At 37.9% G+C, this 21,592-nt stretch overlaps 2 protein-coding genes across 2 annotated transcripts in view; one reads left to right on the top strand and one right to left on the bottom strand.

Annotated features, from left to right (window-relative positions):
• The window catches only part of LOC121734368 (sodium channel protein para-like), a 90,266-nt gene that overhangs the window by 22,130 nt on the left and 46,544 nt on the right, over window positions 1-21,592 (bottom strand). The window contains 5 exon segments of the mRNA XM_042124932.1: window positions 1,620-1,652; window positions 1,828-2,007; window positions 3,239-3,342; window positions 4,536-4,642; window positions 12,539-12,658. Coding sequence (XP_041980866.1) covers window positions 1,620-1,652; window positions 1,828-1,974 — 180 coding nt within the window. The 5' untranslated portion in view covers window positions 1,975-2,007; window positions 3,239-3,342; window positions 4,536-4,642; window positions 12,539-12,658.
• LOC121734379 (cytochrome P450 6B1-like) lies at window positions 18,217-20,037 on the top strand. The gene is made up of 2 exons (XM_042124953.1): window positions 18,217-19,566; window positions 19,650-20,037. The coding sequence occupies exons 1-2, from the start codon at window positions 18,240-18,242 to the stop codon at window positions 19,811-19,813; spliced, it is 1,491 nt and encodes a 496-aa protein (XP_041980887.1). The 5' UTR covers window positions 18,217-18,239; the 3' UTR covers window positions 19,814-20,037.

Genomic DNA, 21,592 nt, shown 5'->3' with positions numbered 1-21,592 from the left:
GTCAATTCCATACATTTTGATCGGCGATTCTATAACGAAGCGAAAACGAAAAAGTTTCGGCTAATTGGCCTTATTACTTAGACGATATCGTCTAAGTAAGAAGGTGTGAGAATCAGAATCATATAACGGTTGTTTGGTCTGTGTAAAGCGTGATTATTATACTATAATTATGCAATTTGGAGTAAAATATGGCGCAGATTTTAATTAATTTCTATATGTTCAATAGAACGGACGGAATACACTTTCGACAATATTTTTACAACTTACGTCAACCCTGATCAAAGTAGGTACTATATTTAATTGTAATACAAACCGTCTTTGTTACTCCTTGTCGTCCTTTTAGGATTCAACTTTGGCGGTAAAATATGTGTACCATAAATGTTTAAACTTATGTAAAGTAAATTGTGTCAAGTGTTAATAAAAATGCAACTAGGCCATTATAAATTGTTTTATGACAAACTTATAAAGTTAAGTTCACAAACATTTGAGCAGTTGTTACAAGTAACTCAACCTCGCTGCTGAAATGTCAGTGAACTCAATATTGATCAGTGTATGCTGTAGAATACAAATACATTCTAGGCAGTATGGCTCGTGGCTTAAGCCGTCGTGATGCTGCTGTCTTACTAGGATGCGCTTTGGCGTAACTAGAAGCGAATTGCTAACGAAACCCCATATTTTCACGAACTAAAGTCTTTTTGAGGTGTAACTTCTATAGGAATAAAGTGTGTACTTAGATAACTTGCGTTCAGTATTTTCGATAGGGAAGTTTGAAACCAAAATGCATGGGATTTGACATGACGCTGGCGATGCCATAGATATTTATGGCAAATAATAAAAAAATCAAATCCCACACATTTTCATTTTTAACATCGCTGCCGAAATTATCGGCTGCAAGTTGTGTAAGTACCTCACTGCCACAAGTATTTTGCATACTTCGTAATACTGTTTTCTTAATTTATAGTGTAAAATAGGAGGTCGTTGAGTTGCACTAAACCAGCTAGGTGTTAACACCATGCCAGACCTGATGACAGCAGCCTAGATGATGCGGTATGAGCCAATCGTGTGCGATGGGATGATCGTGATTCCTCTGTGCGAGTGTGTTTCGGGGACTTCTCTGTTGCTGGGGTCTATTTACACGAAGGTCACATTGAACAGATTTCTGATCGGTCAGGTTATGCTTTCTGGGGGCTATTTTACACGTTCTACATCGTTCGGGTTATCTAGGAACTCTCACGATTAATTTGGACTAAATTTAGAAGGGTAGGTTTCTATTTCTAATTCGGCGCTCGGATTCCGTTCAACTCGGGTCGCGACGCCCGATTCGGTAATGCAAATAAACATGATAAGCCTTTTTTTATCTACAAAAAGTCAGGCTGTTGAAACAAAAGGCGCAACAGCTAAACTTGTGATATATTTTGATGCTTCAACGACTTTGCCGACAAAGCGATGTGTTCAAAAATGCATAAATCATAATGCAGGGCAAGTTATCGCAGCTCGGTCTCGCCAATCGTCCGTTCGACGGATCACACTGTAAATGAATTTGTTTCGAGCGATAACTTGCTGTTATTTGTTCTAAAACGAGCTTTAAGAAGGTAAAAGGGGCAAACAAGCAATCTTACTTCTTTTTTCTTTTTCGTCCGCCCCAAATCGTTCTGGAATAGTTTAAAAAATAACCATCAGAGGAACATTCAGCAGTCCTCGTCGAGTACAAAAATCAGAATTAGCATTATTCCCTCGGTCGTAAAATTGTTGTGTGTTAGCACTATCACTCCAGGACAAAGTACAAACATATATAGTAGTTCGTGTCGTCTGTCGGTGAGCACTTACCTCGCCTTCCGCTCGTTTTTTCTCGAGTTCCTTTTGCTTGGCATGCTCTTCAGCTATGCGGGCTTCGATGGCGGCCAATGATTCTCGGGTGAAGGGTCGGAACAAACTTCGTTCTTCCTCGCTGATCGAGTCCAAGTCTTCGGACATTGTATATTAAACTCCCCCCGAGTGAACTGCCTACTAGAAAAAGAAAAAAAAAAACGCTTTTGAATACAGTAATTATTTCCAATTGAAGTATGTTAAAAAAACAACATTATTGGACCACTTTAGTCTTTTTGAATAATATGAAAAAAGTTGGTACCACTTTGGAAGATTGAATATTTAATGTAGCACAAAGCAATTTAGTCATCTTGTTACAGCAGTAACGACGCGAATTAGCCCAACAAACTGTTAACGTGTCTGGTCAGTGAGACAGACTGAATTAAGGCAATTCAGCGCTCGTTCAGGGAATAAAACAACAACAGACGGACAATGTTAGCTATAAATTAGGCGAGGTGTTAACGGCCTTTAATTGAAGTGTACTGCAAAATTGTTGTGTGCAAATTCATTATAATATTTGATACATCATAAAAATTGCTTTGAAATTTTTTTTGTCGTTTACGGCTTAGTGCTAAGGCGAAAAAAAGTCCAATAACTTTATAAGGATTAACCTAGACGAATCAACCTGTTAGGCCTACAAAATGATTAGATTATAATAATCAAATATTAGATTTGTAAAGCATGCCACTCCACCTCAGTTGTTGACACTTGCAACACTTGGCCGGGCAAATCGTGCCAAAGAATGGTGTCCCACATCAAAAATATCAAGCTGTTCAAAATTATAGGTATCGAGTTATATAAATTATAACAGATTTAAGCAGAGCCTTGGAAGAAGAAAATTGTTATCTAATATTTGCCAGAGCTGTATTTAAGAGATACCATTAGTTAGGGTAATAAAATTCTGGCGAGGGAGGGCAGTCTGTCACGGCCTCTTATAATGTTGATTGATTTAATCTCTGCACAGAGCGAAGCCTTGGGCCTTCTTGTCCTCCAAATCTGATTCATAACAATTTTATAACTTATCTTTATTACCAGGGTTTACGTTTGCGAAGAAGATCTTGCGCGGTTAGTTTTTGAATAAGGTTGTGCTTATTTGATACACATAATGTTTTAATTCGTTTGGATATAATACCTACCTAATGAAGTTCGTTAGTCTAGTTTATGGTTCAAGACCTTCATTGACTGTAGTCCAAGTTCTATTTGAATATGATGTGTTATCAATGTAATATGGTGGATTCACTTGGTGATTAAAGCCTTTAGAATCGACAAAAATCGACTGCCAAAATGGCAGTTCGATTAGGTCACAAGTGACTATACTGATGACAAACAACAACATAACATTGTGATGAATACTAGTAATGGTGGTAGTTACCTGTTAACAGTGAATAGGTGGGTGTGTGTGGTGTGGGAACCGCGCGCGGCTACACGACCGGCGCCCGCGATCTCCCGCCGACCACCTCCGGGCGGACCGCCCTTCTGTACACATACACAGTAATTAGGGGACATCCATAAAATATGTCACACCTTAGTGTCTAAACACATTAGGCCGAAAATACGCAGCCGAAGTTCGGCATGATTACGTCAGAAATGCGCTACGAATACAATATAATGCGACGTAATTTCGGCATGGTGTCTCATCGGTAATTTAAAATACATTGCGCGCGTAATCGTACCGAACTTCGGCCGCGTATTTTCGGCCTAGTATATTTAGAAACTAAGGGTCAATTCAGATGGCAATGAGACGCGTCACGCGTCGATGCATTTCTAAATTTTTACTGAATTGACAGATTTCAATTGCGTGAGACGTCTTGCAAATCTGTCAAATCCATACAAATTTAGAAATGCAGCGTCACATTGCGGTCTGAATTGACCCTAAAAGGGGTCGACGAAGTGTGAAACGGTGTGACAAGGAGGGAGGGAGGGGTCCGAAATTTGACTTCACACTCAAAGTTTATTAAATTGAATAGCGAGATTTATAATATCGAGGAATGAGGTGGCTTTAATGTTTAAGATGTAAAATTGTAAAATTGTCATCTTCTTCATTCGATCATTTGCACTTTCACACAAGTAACAAACAACTAAAAATCATGAAAATCGTGTTAAGTACTTTATGGATGGCCCCTTAGTTGTTATATACACAGACATGACATACATCCTCAATAATTATTCTTTGAAGATTATGCCTTTTAGTGCTGATTTATTGACATAAATGCGAAGGCCTGATACCGAGTGCAACCTGAAGAATGTTTTCATAATATTGCTGTTGGATGCTGGAGAATATTATGTTGTCTTTAGTTATTTATTTGCATGCGATTATCTTAAAAGCCAATGAACCAAAGGCCCAGTGCCGTAAATAATTTTTGTTACGTTCTTAAAAATGTTTCCTACAATTTACAAAAGTAAGTAATACTGTTATGTTATAATGCCAACGATATCAGCAATATTTCTTTATGTTTAATAAAGAGAATTGAAGTACTGTTTCGTCTTCGAATAAGTAATGGTACCCATCGAAGAAATTGATTCATGACCTAGATATTTTAGTTGCGTTTTGTCAAACCCAGCCGTCAGATCACGACTTACATTAAGTTGACATAATCCGACCAAATTACATAGGTCTGGCCTTTAATTAACTTCTCTGATAATACATAGAGAATATATTTTATGTTTACCTGTCGTCCAGGGGAGCAGTGTGACCGCGGCTACTGTAGAGATGAAAGTTACCACGATTTCGCTGATAGGAACAGCCAGCAGAGAATCTAGATTTTTCATGTCCGACCTGCAACAAAGTTATAACAATTAAGCAAAATAATAAACCTGTGGGATATGAGTGTGGTGGCCAAAGGAAGATCTTCCGACCGAGCGAGGTGTAATGCTCGGTCAGGCCGAAGCCCGCGTGATACATTTCAGCTGTCGTATATATACCGACGCACTTAGAAAACTTCGATAGCGCGATGCAGGAATGTTAGGCGAATTGTGGGTACCGGCCACAAACCTTTAAATAACACACAACAATATGAAATATCGAGCAAAAACAAAATCGAGCTTTTCGCTCAGATATTACGGTCCTTCAGGAGGTAATTACGAACAGTACAAGTTAAGGGAGATCGCAGACGGTACACTTTTTGTGTGATCGAGTGGCCGCGCCATGCCTACTGCAGTATGTGCGCCGCAGACTCGATCACACAAAAAGTGTGTCGTCTGCGAACGCCCTTTGTGATTTTACGTTAATAAAATTTGTAAGCATTTGTGTATTATGTTATCATTCCACGATTAGAATTTATTAATTCTGTAACTATTTATTATTTCTGGCAACAAATGCCAAAAATATCACCTGACTAAAAAATAACACGTTAAACGTTAGACAAATGATACTACAAAGAAAACTTAGTATTTTCTTGAGCCACTTGGGAACAAGCGAGCTCTAGAGTTTCTAGAACCCTCACGGTTCGTCGACCCTTCGACATTTCACAATCAATACGAGAAAAGAAAACTCGTTGTGAAAATTCTCCATAAATATGTAAAGTCCGATGACTCAGAACTGGCTTTGACGAAAACGATAAAATAATTTGTAATTTTTGTATTTGGGACAATATAATCTTCATATGTTGGATAATATACAATATCAATACGTATGGTAATTGAGATAATTTCGTCTAAGAACTGTAGTCTAGACGGTACACTACGATTGTATAATGACAATCCGTCTGGAACCGTACATTTTGTGCGGCAAAATCTACCCCTCTATCTCCCACACTCGTTATCTTCATCACGCAACTTTCTTTCTCAGCACGCTGCACTTGTACGTTCGAGTTATCCCCGAAGAGCGGGACTGGGGTCTAGGCCTGTCCTGGACATTTCATTTTGATTACAAAATCGGGACGACCCGCCAAAATCGGGACGTCTGGCAACACTGGAAGCAACTGTCAAAAATGTCCGGCACTGGAAGACAAGATTCCTCCACTTACCGCGAAGAATATAAGCTATGAAATTGAGCTTTACTGGAAGGTCAGGTAGACCTTCAGAACTGACTAAAGTAACCGCGACCGAAAGACCATATTTGCTGGTGGTTCTTCCTTCTATAAAGGCCACAAACAGGTAAACTTTCAGCTTTACGAATCGGAGGAAGGTCTGAGGGCCTAGACAAGCGGCAAGCGATTATCGTAAACGCCAACGCCAATGCCACAAAATGTATGGGATTTGACATTAGAATTAGCTAGCGAAGCGATGACTTATGTCAAATCGCATATATTTTGTTAGCGTTTACGATAATCGCTTGCCTACTTGGGCTGGCCATCGCAGGCTCACTCTAATAATATTACGGCATGTAGAGATTTCTTGTAGTCCGATCGATATTTGTGCAATCTTAAATCGGCCCAATAGTAATAGTATTTTTTTCAATGCAAAACAAAATCTTTGCCCTTTTAATCTATACGATCCTAACAAACTAAAAGTAACTTAAACTTTTAATACAATTTATATCGCAGGTCAAAAGACTTTCGCGTATATTGTGCATGGTTCATCCTTAAGTACCTACTAGGTGTTTATATGGATCTTTATTATTATACTAGATGTTCTGGTGAACTTTGTATCGCTTATAAACCTTCCCTAGACTTCAACTATTGTTTGAAGACTAAAATTAGTCAAATCGGTTCAGCCGTTCTTGAGTTATAGGGAGAACAACAAAATTAAAAATTAATTAGGTATGTAGAGTAAGTATTGTTAACTCGATCAAAGTCAATACTTTTATTCTCTACTAGCTGTTGCCCGCGACTTCGTCCGCGTTAACAAAATGTGATAACAAAGATAATGAAAAAGAGAGAAATTTTCCCCCTTTTTAGGGTTCCTTACCCAAATAGTAAAAATGGAAACTTATTACAAATACTTTGAAGCCTGTCTGTCTGTCCGTCTCCAGGCTGTATCTCAAGAACTGCGAGCTAGATATTGCCGCCATAGCAACAAATACAAAAAAAAAAACAAAATAAAGAAAGTATAATCGTACTGATTTAACCGCTGTGACATAATCGTTATTAATCTGATAAATATGAACAATTGAAAAAAGTCAAAGAAATATTTCAATAAAGTAATTTAAGACTTTAAAATACAAAAAAAAGGTAAAAAAAATACACAAACATAGCAAATAAATTAATTTGTTACAAACAAACCGCATACTACACATAAATAAACACAAGTTACTATGTTTAAGTTGTAAAAAATTCCTGACCAGCTCCTACACTATAATCGAATATAAAACTATTATAAAATATACGTTGGGTTACTATTTGATTATTACTATAAAAAAGTTTGCTATTAGTAGTTATAGTAATTAAAAGAAGATTATTTTATTTTCTAAAAGGTGACAATCTTGATTTCGTCAGAAAGGGTGCCTCTTACGCGATAGAAAGAGAGCGTACATGTAGGCAAATATAATTGTAGGCACCTAGCACTGCGCGGTCGGAATTTGAACTTTATAGTATCGTAGCATGAGTTGTTATTTTTTTAAACGGGTTGCACGAGTGGTAAATCTGTTGGTACTACTAATATATATTCTGTGGTATAATATGAAGGAGGCGAAATTCAGGCATTTGTTGTATGGGAGCCCCAAGAAGTCCTGTCGATTTACCAAGGATTGCATCATCAGATCACCACTTTCGTGATTATGTTACCAAATTCGGGCTACATCTCATACAACAACAAAAGAAATTTGGAAATCGGTCTGTTGTCAGCGAACCAATATAAAAAAAGTGAAATATATCCTCCTCCTTTTCGGAAGTCGGTTAAAAAGTAGCCTAAGTTATGCCTTACTACATCAGCTATGTGCCAAAAAAGTTCCGTCAAAATCGCTCCAGCCATTTCAGAGATTAGCCGGAACAAACAGACAGACAGACAGACAGATAGACAGACATACAGACAAAAATTGTAAAAAATGTTGTTTTGGTGTATGTACCCTATATACATTCATATGCATGTAGTAAAAAACGGTTCTTTCAATATTACAAACAGACACTCCAATTTTATTTATATGTATAGATGTATAAATGTATAGATGTATAGATGTCTGTTTTTTATCCGTATGATTATTTCCGGATTGACAGACGTTAACGTTATGTACTATCAGAGAAGTTGATTCCTATGCAAATCGGGGACCTAAGTAGTTTGGTTGCGTTACGTCAAACCCAGCTGACAGATCACAATTAACATTGAATTGACATATTCGATCAAATAACGTTGGTCTGTCAATTGCATAGGAATTAACTTCCTCGATGGTACCTACTGAGTTAGCGCTGCTAAACAAAGAGCCTTAAAAAGATCTAAAATAATCGTTTATTTCCAATAAGAGCTTAAATTATTATATTAGAGAGTGAATAACATAAAATGTTTAAAGAAACCGTACGGCCACTAGCCTGTTTTATAATACATATTTTAGTTCATTTTAGCTTTACAAGTAAGATTTTAATAAGTTCAGAAGACTTCTTATTGAGAACAAAAAAAAAAATCGAAAAGAAAACTAATTAACCCATCAAGCCCAATAAGCTCACCGGTGAGCGAGACACAATAGAATAACAATAGATTTCCAAGGATCCACGAATTACGATCGAAGGATTAAAATAATGAAGACGCATTCGAAATTTCGAATATATAAAATATCCAATAATTAATCACACGTCTGGTGTAACAGAAGCACTTCAAAACTCTTATTACGTGCGCGGTAAGGGCGGTCCAAAGGACAAAATATTACATTTGGTGTGAGTACCTAGCTAGGTAGGTACTTATTAGTATGTAACAGGGTATTTGACAGATTTTGAATTTATTCTATATTGTTTCTCTCCTTGTTACACTACTTACAACGTTAACAATAAAATAGAGATGCAAATAAATGCCGCCAAGGCCAACACAAAATTAGTGTAAACTATGAGCCGATATTTATGAAAATTTAAATCCTTTTTGTTTTTTGAATCAGATTTACATCCGTACACTGAATATTTATTATAATATCCCATTGTTTATAAGATAAGTTATCGTTTTACAACACAAAATTTGTAGACAACACGCCAACGTCACCCCTGTGCGCGCAGGTATACAAACTCCGCGAGTTTGTATACGCGGGCCCGCGCCGCCCGCTTCCCCGCGGGTACCCCTCCGTTGCTCTGCGCAAGTACATTCGTTCCACTACTGTAGGGATATGTCATATTGCTATACTGTGGTCTAGACTGTATACAGGGTGCAATTAAACCTACCTGCCAAATTTTTTTTGGGGCTTAGGTACCATTAAGTGAGTCCATTAAACCAAAAAAATAGGGTGGTGGTGTAATTTTTTTACAATAACATATTTTATCCCAAAAAAAAATCGATGCACAATGGTCACTTCATAAGTTAATAATAATTGTGATATTGCGACCGAGCTAAGTACTATCAGAGAAGTTGATTCCTATGCAAATCGGGGACCTAAGTAGTTTGGTTGCGTTACGTCAAACCCAGCTGACAGATCACAATTAACATTGAATTGACATATTCGACCAAATAACGTTGGTCTGTCAATTGCATAGGAATCAACTTCCTCGATGGTACATCGCGCCGCACAGATATCCAGTCGAGAGTGTCGAGACGGTTATGCGTAGAGGTAAAGCGGGGGTGACGCGCGGGGTGGGAGGCGGGAGGCCCGCCGCCCGCCGGTCGCCGGCGACCGTTTAGTACCACGCGCGTAGTTGTATAGCTAACACGTGATTATTTTGTTTGTCACGGCGCCCCCGGCCCCCGCGCTTTAATTAGTGTCTGTTACAATGTACTCCAACCACGATCGAGTGTTATGAAATGTGGAGGCATAGGTGGAAGTGCTACATTTTGAGTGGCTAAAGTTTACGCGGAACCCAGAGACTGTACGAGCAAGAAAGCTTTCCTCGTCTTTGTAATAGCCGATTGATGATTCTCGAATGCAGCAGCTGTACCCTGAATCTGAATCGCGAGACAATCAAAGACTCGGATTATGGACAGTTCGCACTTCGCAACACCTGCACACGCCTAGCCAGCCTCGAAGACATGCCTCTGACGAGGTTAAAAGTGACAAAGTTGTGCTTAACAAACTTTTAAAGTAACAAACTTTTAAAGACAATGTGCAAAACGCGCTAGACTTTGCTTAAAGCAAAACGGATTGCAGTTTGAACTCGTTTGAACTATGCTAAGTGTAGACAAGATGGAAGTAAATAAGATTTAGAGGTGGGTTGTTTTGTTTTTATTTTTTAATTAGTTGTACTGTGTAACTAATCTCCATTATACAATGGAGGTCAGTGTACTGTATACATAAGTTAATTGAATTTTTAAATACGCCTAAATGCAAAGGATGTGGTTTAGATTTATTATAAATTTCTAAAGTGCTTATTTTTCGTAATTAAAAAGTAGTAATTTTCGATTCTTTTGATGTGTAACAATTAATTTTATTCTAAACATACCTGTCTACGTCCTTTACATTTGACGGTCCTAAGTTCGTCAAAGTATGAAGTATTATACTTGTACTATTATCTATTCTGTGGTATGAAGGAAAAATTCGCAACTTATGATAATAACAAGAATGCAGTGACGGATTAGCCCTTAATCAAACTAAGCAATTACCTAGGGCATCACGTCTGAGGAGGCACCAGAAGAGTTCAAAGACCGATTCTATTTGAGATACGGATAGGAGGGCCCACAGGCATGGATTGCTTAGGGCATCAAGTAGTCTTAATCCGTCACTGCAAGAATGTCAATGGAAGGGCGGGGCGGGGCCGGGCCGTGCATGCACAATAGACATAACTACCAGTAGTTCGACTGCAAAAAAACGGACAGGTTTCAATCTCTGTGAAATTCGTCGGGTTTCACTAGGATTACGAACGGAATGTGCCTCGCGCTGGCTGATATAATTTATTTCTAAATATTTAAAATAAAGATTTCAAAATTGGATTCTGACAATTTTAATCGCATGTGCCAAAACACAAACAACAACAATACGACCAAAGAGGAACACGTCCAACGAATATGTCATATTTTTAAATTCGTAGGTAACAAGTTAACAATCCTAGCGACGATTTTCATCATAATACGTCAAATTTAAAAATTTCAACATCAGTTCTAAGTCGGCATACTCTATAATTCTGTCTACTCTGGTGCATGTGTCCATATTTTGTGGTGTTTGGTAGGATAACTTTCGGAGGCTATTTCTCAAAATTTTAGTACTGAGTGATTATAAAAGAAGAAATACGTGTATTTTTATTTTTAACAAGGATCAATATATCCAAATTTGGCAGGAAGGTTAAATTGCACCCTGTATATTATGATAGACATTAGACAGACAGTTTTGTCATATTCGGTGGAAGTAAGTAGGTAGAGCTTGTCTAATTTGAAATAACGCGCCCTACTACTTCACTAGTTGATATTTAAAATGAATGTACTGTGAATACGATTTTAAGGGGCCTGTCCACATCTCCACGTCACGACGTCGTCAACGTGGAACGGTGCAGTAACGTGGCACGGTGACGACGTCGTGACGTGGAGATGTAGACAGGTCCTCAGCGGGGCTAAACTGCGGTGCTAAAATGGTCACATTTAGCAATTCCTCTCAATCAATTCAGCAACTGAATTGTCAAAACTGTCAAACTGACAATTAATGTCAAATTAGTACGGATTAGTTTGGAATTACTAGACATGAATTGCAAACAGACTTGCATTTTGCGATTAAAAAAAAATAATCATATTATTATGATGCAAAAAATAATATAAGAGTACGAAGATACCAAATATTTGTCGCTAATATTATGATTTATAATATCAGAAGGCGAGATGTGTATTTGTGAAATGTGCTCCCACGCTATACTGACCGTACAGAAGAATAGTCACTATATTTCAACCTTATTACTATAATCATAAGGTCGATATTACATAAGGTCGGCGTGGGCGGGGTGGTCAGAGAGATCACGTTTGCGGTTTGGCCGAAATGGAACTGTAATTTCAGCCATTGTTCGAGTTTAAAACACGTGACAGTTGACGTTACCAGAAAATCATTTATCGTCGACTCTCATTTCATGAAGACCACCGTCTGGCGTCTACTCTGCCGACTAGAGATCGTAAATTACTCGGCTCGAGAAAATGCTTTTTTATTGATTCACTAAAGTTGATAATACACATTAACAACTTATTTCTAATTATACAAGTTTACAAACATAGTGCTAAACTCTTGTTGATATATTGTAATGATTAATCTCTGCTTACAATTTTTTATGACTTATTTAACTTATACGGTCTTAGGTAACTTAGGTTGGCCTAAGGCTATTACCCCGATCCTAATATCTAGCAATACAGCTTCGATGCTCTATTCAAACGGCAATGTTCGACACTTTAAGTCAAATTCCATACTTTAGTGATCTCTATCTTTACTGTCGAAACTTTCTAATTCATTTTGTCTAAAGCCTTATTACGAGTACGAGTACACTAGCAGTTTGCGGGTAGAGCGGTTACACGACGCCCATGCGTCTAGCTAGTAGCGAGCGCCGCAAATCTTTCGCAAATCCGCCGCGCGTTCGCTGCGATCAAGCATCTATGGTCTAGTGACCGCCGCGCAACGGCATCGCGCCGCGTCGCGTCGTGCAACTGTTACGCGCAACATATCGCCAAATGTGTAACGCGTAAACATCCAGTATGTACGTACCGCAATATAGTGTCTAACGCGGTGTGGTGAGGGCGCGCGTGGATGAGGGCGCGTGGACAGGCCGAGCGCGCTCCTCCAGCCGTCTGCGCGCGCGGTGCATCGATGTCGCTACACCTATACCTGTAACAATACCACAGTTATAGCTGTAAACTGGCAACTGAGCTAGATCTTATGGTTATTGCTAACCATAGAATCGTTGTTGCTAACCATTTGCTAACTATGAAAGTGGACACTCTCGCCTGAATGATGACGATTATACAACCGCAATATGAGTTCTACATTGTACAAGCACACATCACATAAACTATTGAAATTACTTTTTAAAAAACTTGCGATTATAATTTTTTTTTTTTTATGAAATAAGGGGGCAAACGAGCAAACGGGTCACCTGATGGAAAGCAACTTCCGTCGCCCATGGACACTCGCTGCATCAGAAGAGCTGCAAGTGCGTTGCCGGCCTTTTAAGAGGGAATAGGATAATAGGGGGGGGGGGGGGGGGTTAGGGAAGGGAATAGGGTAGGGGTTAGGGGATTGGGCCTCCGGTAAACTCACTCACTCGGCGAAACACAGCGCAAGCGCTGTTTCACGTCGGTTTTCAATATGTATTAATATGGTAAGCTATTATAATCTGAGACAGAAAACTTTTTAGTACTTAGTGGAACAACATCAAAAAATCCGAATTAGCGCTAATAACGGTTAGCCACCTTGGGGATAGCACCGGGAGCTCTTAGTATCTATTATCATAAATTATAATTATTGTAAAAAACAACTTTGCAATTATAATTTCATTAAGATTCTTCGCCTACACCTTCAAAGTACTAAACCATAATTATTAGGTAGCTAAAAATATAAAATGTAACACGACTCTTTTTATTATTCGACGCACGTTTGCTCGTTAGCGAGTACGGTAAAATCATATAGTTTTTTGATAGCTACTCACGGTAGAGCTGCTTGTCTTTAGTTAGTCCGTAAGGGTCAAAAAGCGCATCGAAGCGAATTATTAAAACTGAATATAACAAATTCAACCCTAACTCCAAAGCGTTAACGCACTTTATTACTTCTGAGAACTTAAAAAGGCGCGCGCATCCGCGCGAATTCGCGAGAATGCGCCCGACCAACGCTGATTGGCCTCACAGAAGTACTGTATGCGTTACGCTCTAGAGTTAAGGTAGAATTTTATATGTTCAGTTTTTGGAAATTCGCTTCGCTTCGCTTCAACTCTGCGCTATTATAAATTGACGCCCTAACGAGACTGTGTTAAATACAAGCACAATACAAATATTTTTACAGCGAATAATAATAAAAGGTTTACTAGTCTTTGATAACATCACGTGACAGACAAATATAGTGGACCTTGAATAGTTGCAGCGTTTGTCTTCGTGGTCTAGTTTACATTTGTACCAAAATTTCAATAAAATCCCCCAGGGAAGTTCGGAACCAGATGCAAACAACCAACAACTGTTTTCTCTATAAAATCATACTAATAAGTGTCGGTTTTAGTGCTTCCAGCGCCCTCGGCAAGATTTGGTAAAATGGGGCGTTTGCGGCGGCCCCCTAACGTCGTTTCTGGGACCGTACTACGAAACCGTTTTGAGGCTCAAACAATCGAAAGAGGATGCCGCGTCCTACTATAACCAACATAAAATGACGTTGTTAGAGCAGGACGCGGCATTGTCGCTTAATTGTTTGAGTCTCAAAACGGTTTCGTAGTAGGCGTCCTGATACTAATTAATTATCATTATCAAAATCGATCATCACATCACCGACACCACCAAAACGACGGTTTCATAATATGGAATCTCTAGTCCATATGACACCACCGACTACTAATGATGCTCAAATAGTCATCTTGACATCACTAGGGTGGTGTCATATGGACTAAAGATTCCATATGACACCACCGGTAGTGTCGTTTTGGTGGTGTCAAGTGGAAGAAACGATCAAAATTATGATCTATTACATTAATGTCATGTTTACTACATAGCCATTCAATTACATTGTTAACACAAAGTGTGTTTACTTCCTGTCACGTAACACCTAATTAATATAAGTTACGTATGGGTTATGTAATATCGGTAATTTGCAATGTCACTACACTTCGCTCATACTTAGGGCGCGTTCAGACGTGTACAATGTACATTTTGAATTATTTTCTGCGAGTAAGCGATTTGTGTAAATGAAGATAACCTTTATGTAATTTAGTATAAAACCTCAAATTGGTATAGTTTTTGGGAAAACACGTGACGCGTGCTGAATTGTACTTGTAACAGGACCTTTATAGTACCTAAGACAGAAGGATGATTAGCGTGGAAACTCTGAGGTAATAATTATAATTGCACGGTCTGAAGAGGTCTTACAGCAAAAAATCACAATTCGTTCGTAGTTCGTACCAACAAGTCTAGTATTTTTTCTTCTAAATGGAAATATTGTTTTTAGGGTTCCGTATTTAATTTAACGTGTCTGTTTTTACCAAAATAAACCTGTCAAGAAAATAATTCTCATCTGTATTTAACCAAACTAAACAGTTTTCAATTTAAATACAAGTACAAAAAGGAGAGATTTTGCCTCACGTAGGTCTTGTCCCGAGTTCAAAAGAATCATGCCCCGCTTTATGGAGAAAAAAAGTTATTTACGATAGCATAGTATATTACTGAAATGTTTTCACGCAAGAGGCAGCACCAGCATATAATACATTATAAAAGTTTCATTCGACGTTTGCAAACGTTTCTATCGATATTCTGATATGACGTGTGCAACATGTCTATACTCCACTCGGGATAACTTGTCGCTAGCGGTCATCGACTCCCTGTCAAAAACTTGTCATTTTCCATATAAAATAAAACCACGATTGACAATATCTGACACTTCATTGTCAATCGCGGTTTATGTGAAAAAATGACAAGTTTTTGACAGGGAGTCAATGACCGCTAGCGACAAGTTAGCCCGAGTGGAGTATAGTCGGGCTTTGGTCGCATTATTTACTGTAAATGTGGTAGTAGTCACTAGGCAGTAGCACTCTCTGCTCTGACCTTTGAGTAATATTCACAATTATTCTTTCAGTTATTGCAGGGATTACTGAGTTGGTGTGAAAATTGTCCATGTTGTGATTTCACACCACCGCGAAGATAATCGCTGGATTACTTCTATAAGCCGTCTAATCGATTTTTGCTTTGATCAACCTTTTCGTTTAGAGATGGTTTATTGAAAGTTACATATAGCATACCTATTTAGGTATGCTGCAGACCGCAACCCGCACGTGCGAGACGTCTCACGCTAACCAAAATATTATGTCAATTCCGTACAAATTTAGAAATGCATCTATTGCACATTCTATGCGCTGCGTGGCGGTCTGAATTGAAATTGGTCCATTAAACACTCTTTAGTTTGTATATCTTATTAATAGTCCTGTGTCCATACATGTAGGAACTTCAGTTCTCAGAAGCAATTACAATGGGTAGGATGGAAAAATAAAACTTTTTATAAGAATAATTAAATTAAGCCATAACAGAAATAGCGGCGGTAAAATCAACATGGCCCTCGCTTTTCAGTAATTTGTAAAGTTTTTCTTTCCGTAGAAATTTTTTGCGAGTCGGAGATCACGCAAAAGGTTTCTATTACATTATATTATCTACCTATGTAATATGTATCATATTGTGTGCGTTTGCTTTGTATACGGTTTGTAGGTAGGTATTTTATCGTTCACTATATAGCCTGATCACCCAATATGCAGAAATTAACTTATTTGTCTCATTCTCGTACGCTTTTAGCTAAATGTATGTAGGCATTTAGGTATGCGACAGCAATTTCTCGTGTTTAATTGAAAGACATAATGCCAGGTCAATGGCAGAACTTATATGTGTTTGATGACCGACTTCTACTAAATTTTTAGTAGAAGTCGGTAATCAAACACAAAATTAAAAATTAGCAACAAATAGAGATTCTAATCTTTAATTATTTAAACTGAAGACCAGTATTATTATGTATTATTTGAAAAGTAAGTAATTATTGAAGGTTAAAATAATAACCTCTTATTAAAACATTATAAGTTCTATATATTAGAAGTCTATGTTTTTATATCTTGACGTAATAAGCAAAAAAACTTCATTTGAAAGAAATCAAATTTAGCTAGTGGTTATAATAATTGTATATAATTGTGTTACAATTAGGTAGGTAATGTAATTGTTTACTAAATTACATACTCAAATCACTTATTAGACTATACCAAGTACGAATTTAACGTTTTGGTTACTTGTTCTGTATTTTTAACCCCCGACAAAAAAGAGGGGTGTTTGTGTGTGTAATAAGTTTGTCGTGTCTGTCTGCCGGTCTGTCTGTCTGTCTGTCTGTCTGTCTGTCTGTCTGTCTGTCTGTCTGTGGCATCGTAGCATCCAAACGGGTGGACCGATTTTGCTGGTGGAGAAAGCTGACTTAATTGAGAGTGTTTTTAGCTATAGTTCATCATCATCAGCCTGCTCCGTGCTGAAAAATCGTGGTTCATCTGGTTCGTGAAGGACCGATTAGCAAATTGCAGTCGTTTGGTGGGCTTTATTGCATTCTAGTTCGTGATTTTGAATGATTCATTTATGAATATTTACACATTAATGGAAAGTTGATCTGGTACTGCAGCATCACCTGGAAATCAATAGGATACCCAACTCCTCACCAACTTAGAGCAATGGTTTCGTGTTTGGGCTCATTTTAATTGCGACAACTAGTAAGACGTAGATAACCAATAAATTTTTGCATGCTGCTGCTGTAGCATTACCTGGATTCTATAGGAGCCGAGCTCCATATTATGAACCCAAAGTGGAGGTTTCATGTATGGACTCATATTGACGGCCTCATCCAAAAGGACACTCCTAGATGGTATTCATTGGGATATATTATCAAATATTATGATCCTGTTGATAGGAATTATTCTGCACTATAACCAACACAAGTTTAAAAAGCATGAAATAAAATTAAATTAAGAAATTAAAAAAAAAAACCCCGCCAAACAACTTTAAAAAGTAATGAAATAATATATTTTACTGACTTTATGGACTAAATCCATAATTGTTGTCAAGGTGTGTCGGGGGACCGCTAATATAGATGTTTGATTTCACATAACATTATAGTTTAAGGGTCAGTTCACAGCGAACCGAATCGAGACAATCAGTGAAATGGCGATACAAAATGCAAAATACACTGTTGGCGGTCCCCCGACACACCGTGACAACAGTTATGGACTAAAATATCACTTTACACTTAGGAATTATTTAAACTTAAAGTCAGTAAAATATATTATTTCATTACTTTTTAAAGTTGTTTGGCGGGGTTTTTTTTTAATTTCTTAATTTATTCGATATAAATGTTTGCATTTATAAGCAGCAAAATATTTGTTAAAAGTTTATGTCTATTTACTCAACTACAGCGAAGTCTAATAAAATGCACGTATGTCTGCTTGACAACTAAAGCTCGAGAATGGCTGAACCGGTTTAGTGATACTGCAGGTTACAGATTACAGTCACATGTGGCGGTTTCCACGGAACTTTAATCATTACTTACAATTACAACATTACGGTTATATAATCAGGACCACACGTGTTATTAGGAGTCTCGTTATAATAATTGGTCAATTTTCAATGGAAGTATAAAATCTGAAACTGTCAGCGGACCTGTCAGTACCACGCAGGCCACCAAAAAATACTGAAGCGAAAAAATGATTGTTTTATATGGCCTTTTAGCACTGTTGCTTATAATCCACTACTACTTCACCAGAACATTCAGTTACTGGAAGAACAGGAAGATCGTCTACCAAAAACCTGTGCCGTTCTTTGGGAACCTAAAAAATGCCGCGACCCGCAAGGAAAACTTGACCGTCACTTACAAGGGAGTCTACGACGCGTTCCCTCAAGAAAAGATCGTGGGATTCTTCAGAATGACGACACCCTGCCTCATGATTCGTGACTTGGAAGTTATCAAGCATATTCTGTTGAAGGACTTCGACTCGTTTGAAGACCGTGGTATAGAATTCAGCGACGAAGGTTTGGGAACGAACTTGTTTCATGCCAACGCCGAAACGTGGCGAGTGCTGAGGAATAAGTTCACGCCACTATTCACTACGACGAAGCTGAAGAATATGATGCACTTGATGACCGAGCGATGCGACCTCTTCATGAAACACCTGAGAGATACGAGCCAGACAGAACATGAAATACATTTGCTCTGCCAGCGGTACACGATGTCGACTATAGCCGCCTGCGCCTTCGGAATAGACATCGACATGGTCAACGACTCCTTCATAGACAACATAAACAAAATCGACAAGCTGATATTCACCAAAAACTTCTTCTACGAGGTGGACATGATGTACCCGGGAATTTTGAAGAAGCTAAATCTGTCTCTATTCCCGGCGGAGATAACGAACTTCTTTCAAGATTTGGTTAAAAAAGTGATGAACGAGAGAACAAACTCTATATCGAATAGAAGAGACTTCATAGATTTAATATTGGACTTGAAGAATACTGAGACTCTGAGCTCCAAATCGAGAAACGGCGAGAAAGAGCTGAGATTAGATTTGACTGATGACATAATAGCGGCGCAGGCTTTTGTGTTCTATGCGGCCGGCTACGAAACCTCGGCCACCACTCTCGCCTACCTATTTTATGAACTGGCAAAGAATCAAGATATTCAACAAAAACTGGTAAAAGAAATAGACGATGTTATTAATGAGCAAAATGGTGAACTAAAGTACGAAGCTATTAGCTCTATGCAGTATTTGAAACAAGTATTTGACGAGACGCTTAGGAAGTATCCCCTAGTTGAGCTGCAAAGACGAGCGAAAGTAAATTATAGGGTACCGGATACTAATATCATTATTGAAAAAGGGCAAACAATCATTATATCGTCTTTAGGTATTCATTACGATGAAAAATACTATCCGAATCCTGAAAAATTTGACCCCGAACGATTTTCTCCAGAAAATTCTGCGAATAGACACCCCTGTGCGTACATTCCATTCGGAGTTGGACCTAGGAATTGTATTGGTAAGTTATTAAATAACAATTACGCCGGTAATAATGAAGTAAATGTTTTTTGTGTGTTCTTATTTTCATTGTTATGTTTTCAGGAATGCGCTTCGCAAAACTGCAGTCTTATATTTGCGCGGTGAAATTATTAAAACAATATCGGGTGGAAATATCCAGAAACACTAAAAATGTAACTTATGACCCCCGACGAATTGTGATGAGTCCAAAGGATGGAATTATTTTAAATCTTATACCAAGGCGCTGAAACGGCCATTGAGGTCGATTAAAGATGGAACTGGATTACTTAAATAGTAAGGTTATACTAGCGTCTTAAAGTAGCTAAGTTATTATTTTAATTATATAATATCTCGAATATAAATAGGAAAAAATAATAACTAGCTGTCCCGGCAAATGTAGTTTTGCCTGTTTGCCCAGTTTTCCTACTTTTCTCTTGAAGTTTTTTCTGATTTTTTTATCTATAAACCTCACGGAGCCCGAGACCTTTGCAACGAATTCAAAACCGTGGAAATCGGTTCGTGCGTTCTGGAGTTATAGCGTCAGGAAGGAAAACCCGACTTATTTTTATATATTAGATAATAAATAAAGCAGTAAGTAATATGTATTGGTTTTTAGGATTTATTTTGTTAGTATAATATTCTAGTTACATGCAAGCGGATTTTAATAATAGGAATAGGTAGTTAAAATTGTATGTTTGATTTAACAATTTGTAAAATCATATTATATTATTTTTTAACAAAAAATTAAAACCGACTTCCAAGGTAAATAGAAATAAAAGAAACAGAAATAGTTAGGATTTTGACGAATTCTGGAAAAGGCACTATTAAAGAGAAAGAATTATTTAATACTTTTTAGTTAATATTCTTATTGTTTTTACCTTGGAAGTCGGTTTTAATTTTTTGTTCAAAAATATTTTTTTTATACGTGGGAGAGCCATGCTTCGGCACGAATGGGCTCGGCTCGACCGGGGAAATACCACGTTCTCACAGAAAACAGGTGCGAAACAGCTCTTGCGCTGTGTTTCGCCGAGTGAGTGAGTTTACCGGAGGCCCAATTCCTTTCCCTTCCCATCCCTACCCTCCCCTATTACCCTATTCCCTTCTGTTGCTGCGAGTGTCCATGGGCGACGGAAGTTGCTTTCCATCAGGTGACGCCGAAACTTCCAAACGTATATCTATAAGGAGTTAGGAGTTCTCTCAGTACCTTCGGAACCATGGTATACCTTGATGCAAAATCTTACTTTTTGGTAGCAAATAAATCAATAAAAATAAAATAAAAATAAAAATTGTTTTATTTCTGAATAGATTTTAAGAAAATACTTTCAGAACGTTGATATACTACGGTGCCTACCACCGGTTCGGGAACTAACCCTGCGAGAAGAACCGGCGTGAGAAACTCGCAGGGGGCCCACTTTTTTACCAAAAAAAAAGCGAGATAAAAAATTAATCTTTTAAAATAAATATATAATAAATAAACTTTAAATTATACAATGTCAATTACATACATACATATTGTAAGTCATACAATAAAGTAGAAGTAGCCTTGCAAGCAGCCATCCTACTCCCAAGATGTGCCATCGTTTATGAAATCATTGACCTTATAATTTGGCTTTGCTACACAAACGCTCTTTGACTACTTTCCTAAATTTATTAATGCTTAGTATACTTTAATAAAACAAAAATCACCATGTTTTTATATAAATTTTGAGGAGTTCCCTCGATTACTCATGGATCCCATCATCAGGTCACCACTTTTATGAACATGGATCAAATTCGCGTCAAACCCAATATACAACACAAAAATAATTTTGAAAATCGGACCACAAACGGCTGAGTAATGCATACAGCCGAACGTATTACCTCGTCCTTTTTGGAAGTATGTCAAAAATAAAGTAGGTACCTAATTTAAATGTTTGTCTCAGTCGACACGCGGCTAATTTCATAAACAGGACAGAAAATTACTTAATTTAGTTCTGTTTTCCGCTAAAAGGAAGCTTTGCTCTTCGTGAAACTTTACCGGTAAATTA

Source organism: Aricia agestis, chromosome 15 (assembly GCF_905147365.1).
Source record: "Aricia agestis chromosome 15, ilAriAges1.1, whole genome shotgun sequence".
NCBI classification, from domain to species: Eukaryota; Metazoa; Arthropoda; class Insecta; order Lepidoptera; family Lycaenidae; genus Aricia; species Aricia agestis.
The sequence above is the reverse complement of the archived record's forward strand: the minus strand, read 5'-3'. Positions and strand labels throughout refer to the sequence as shown.

What these genes read in the sequence shown, in the direction of transcription:
- LOC121734379 (XM_042124953.1), top strand. Translation starts at nt 18,240, where the DNA reads ATGATTGTTTTATATGGCCTTTTAGCACTGTTGCTTATAATCCACTAC. An exon ending in TGGACCTAGGAATTGTATTG is followed by an intron (nt 19,567 to 19,649) that starts GTAAGTTATTAA and finishes TTATGTTTTCAG; the next exon opens with GAATGCGCTTCGCAAAACTG.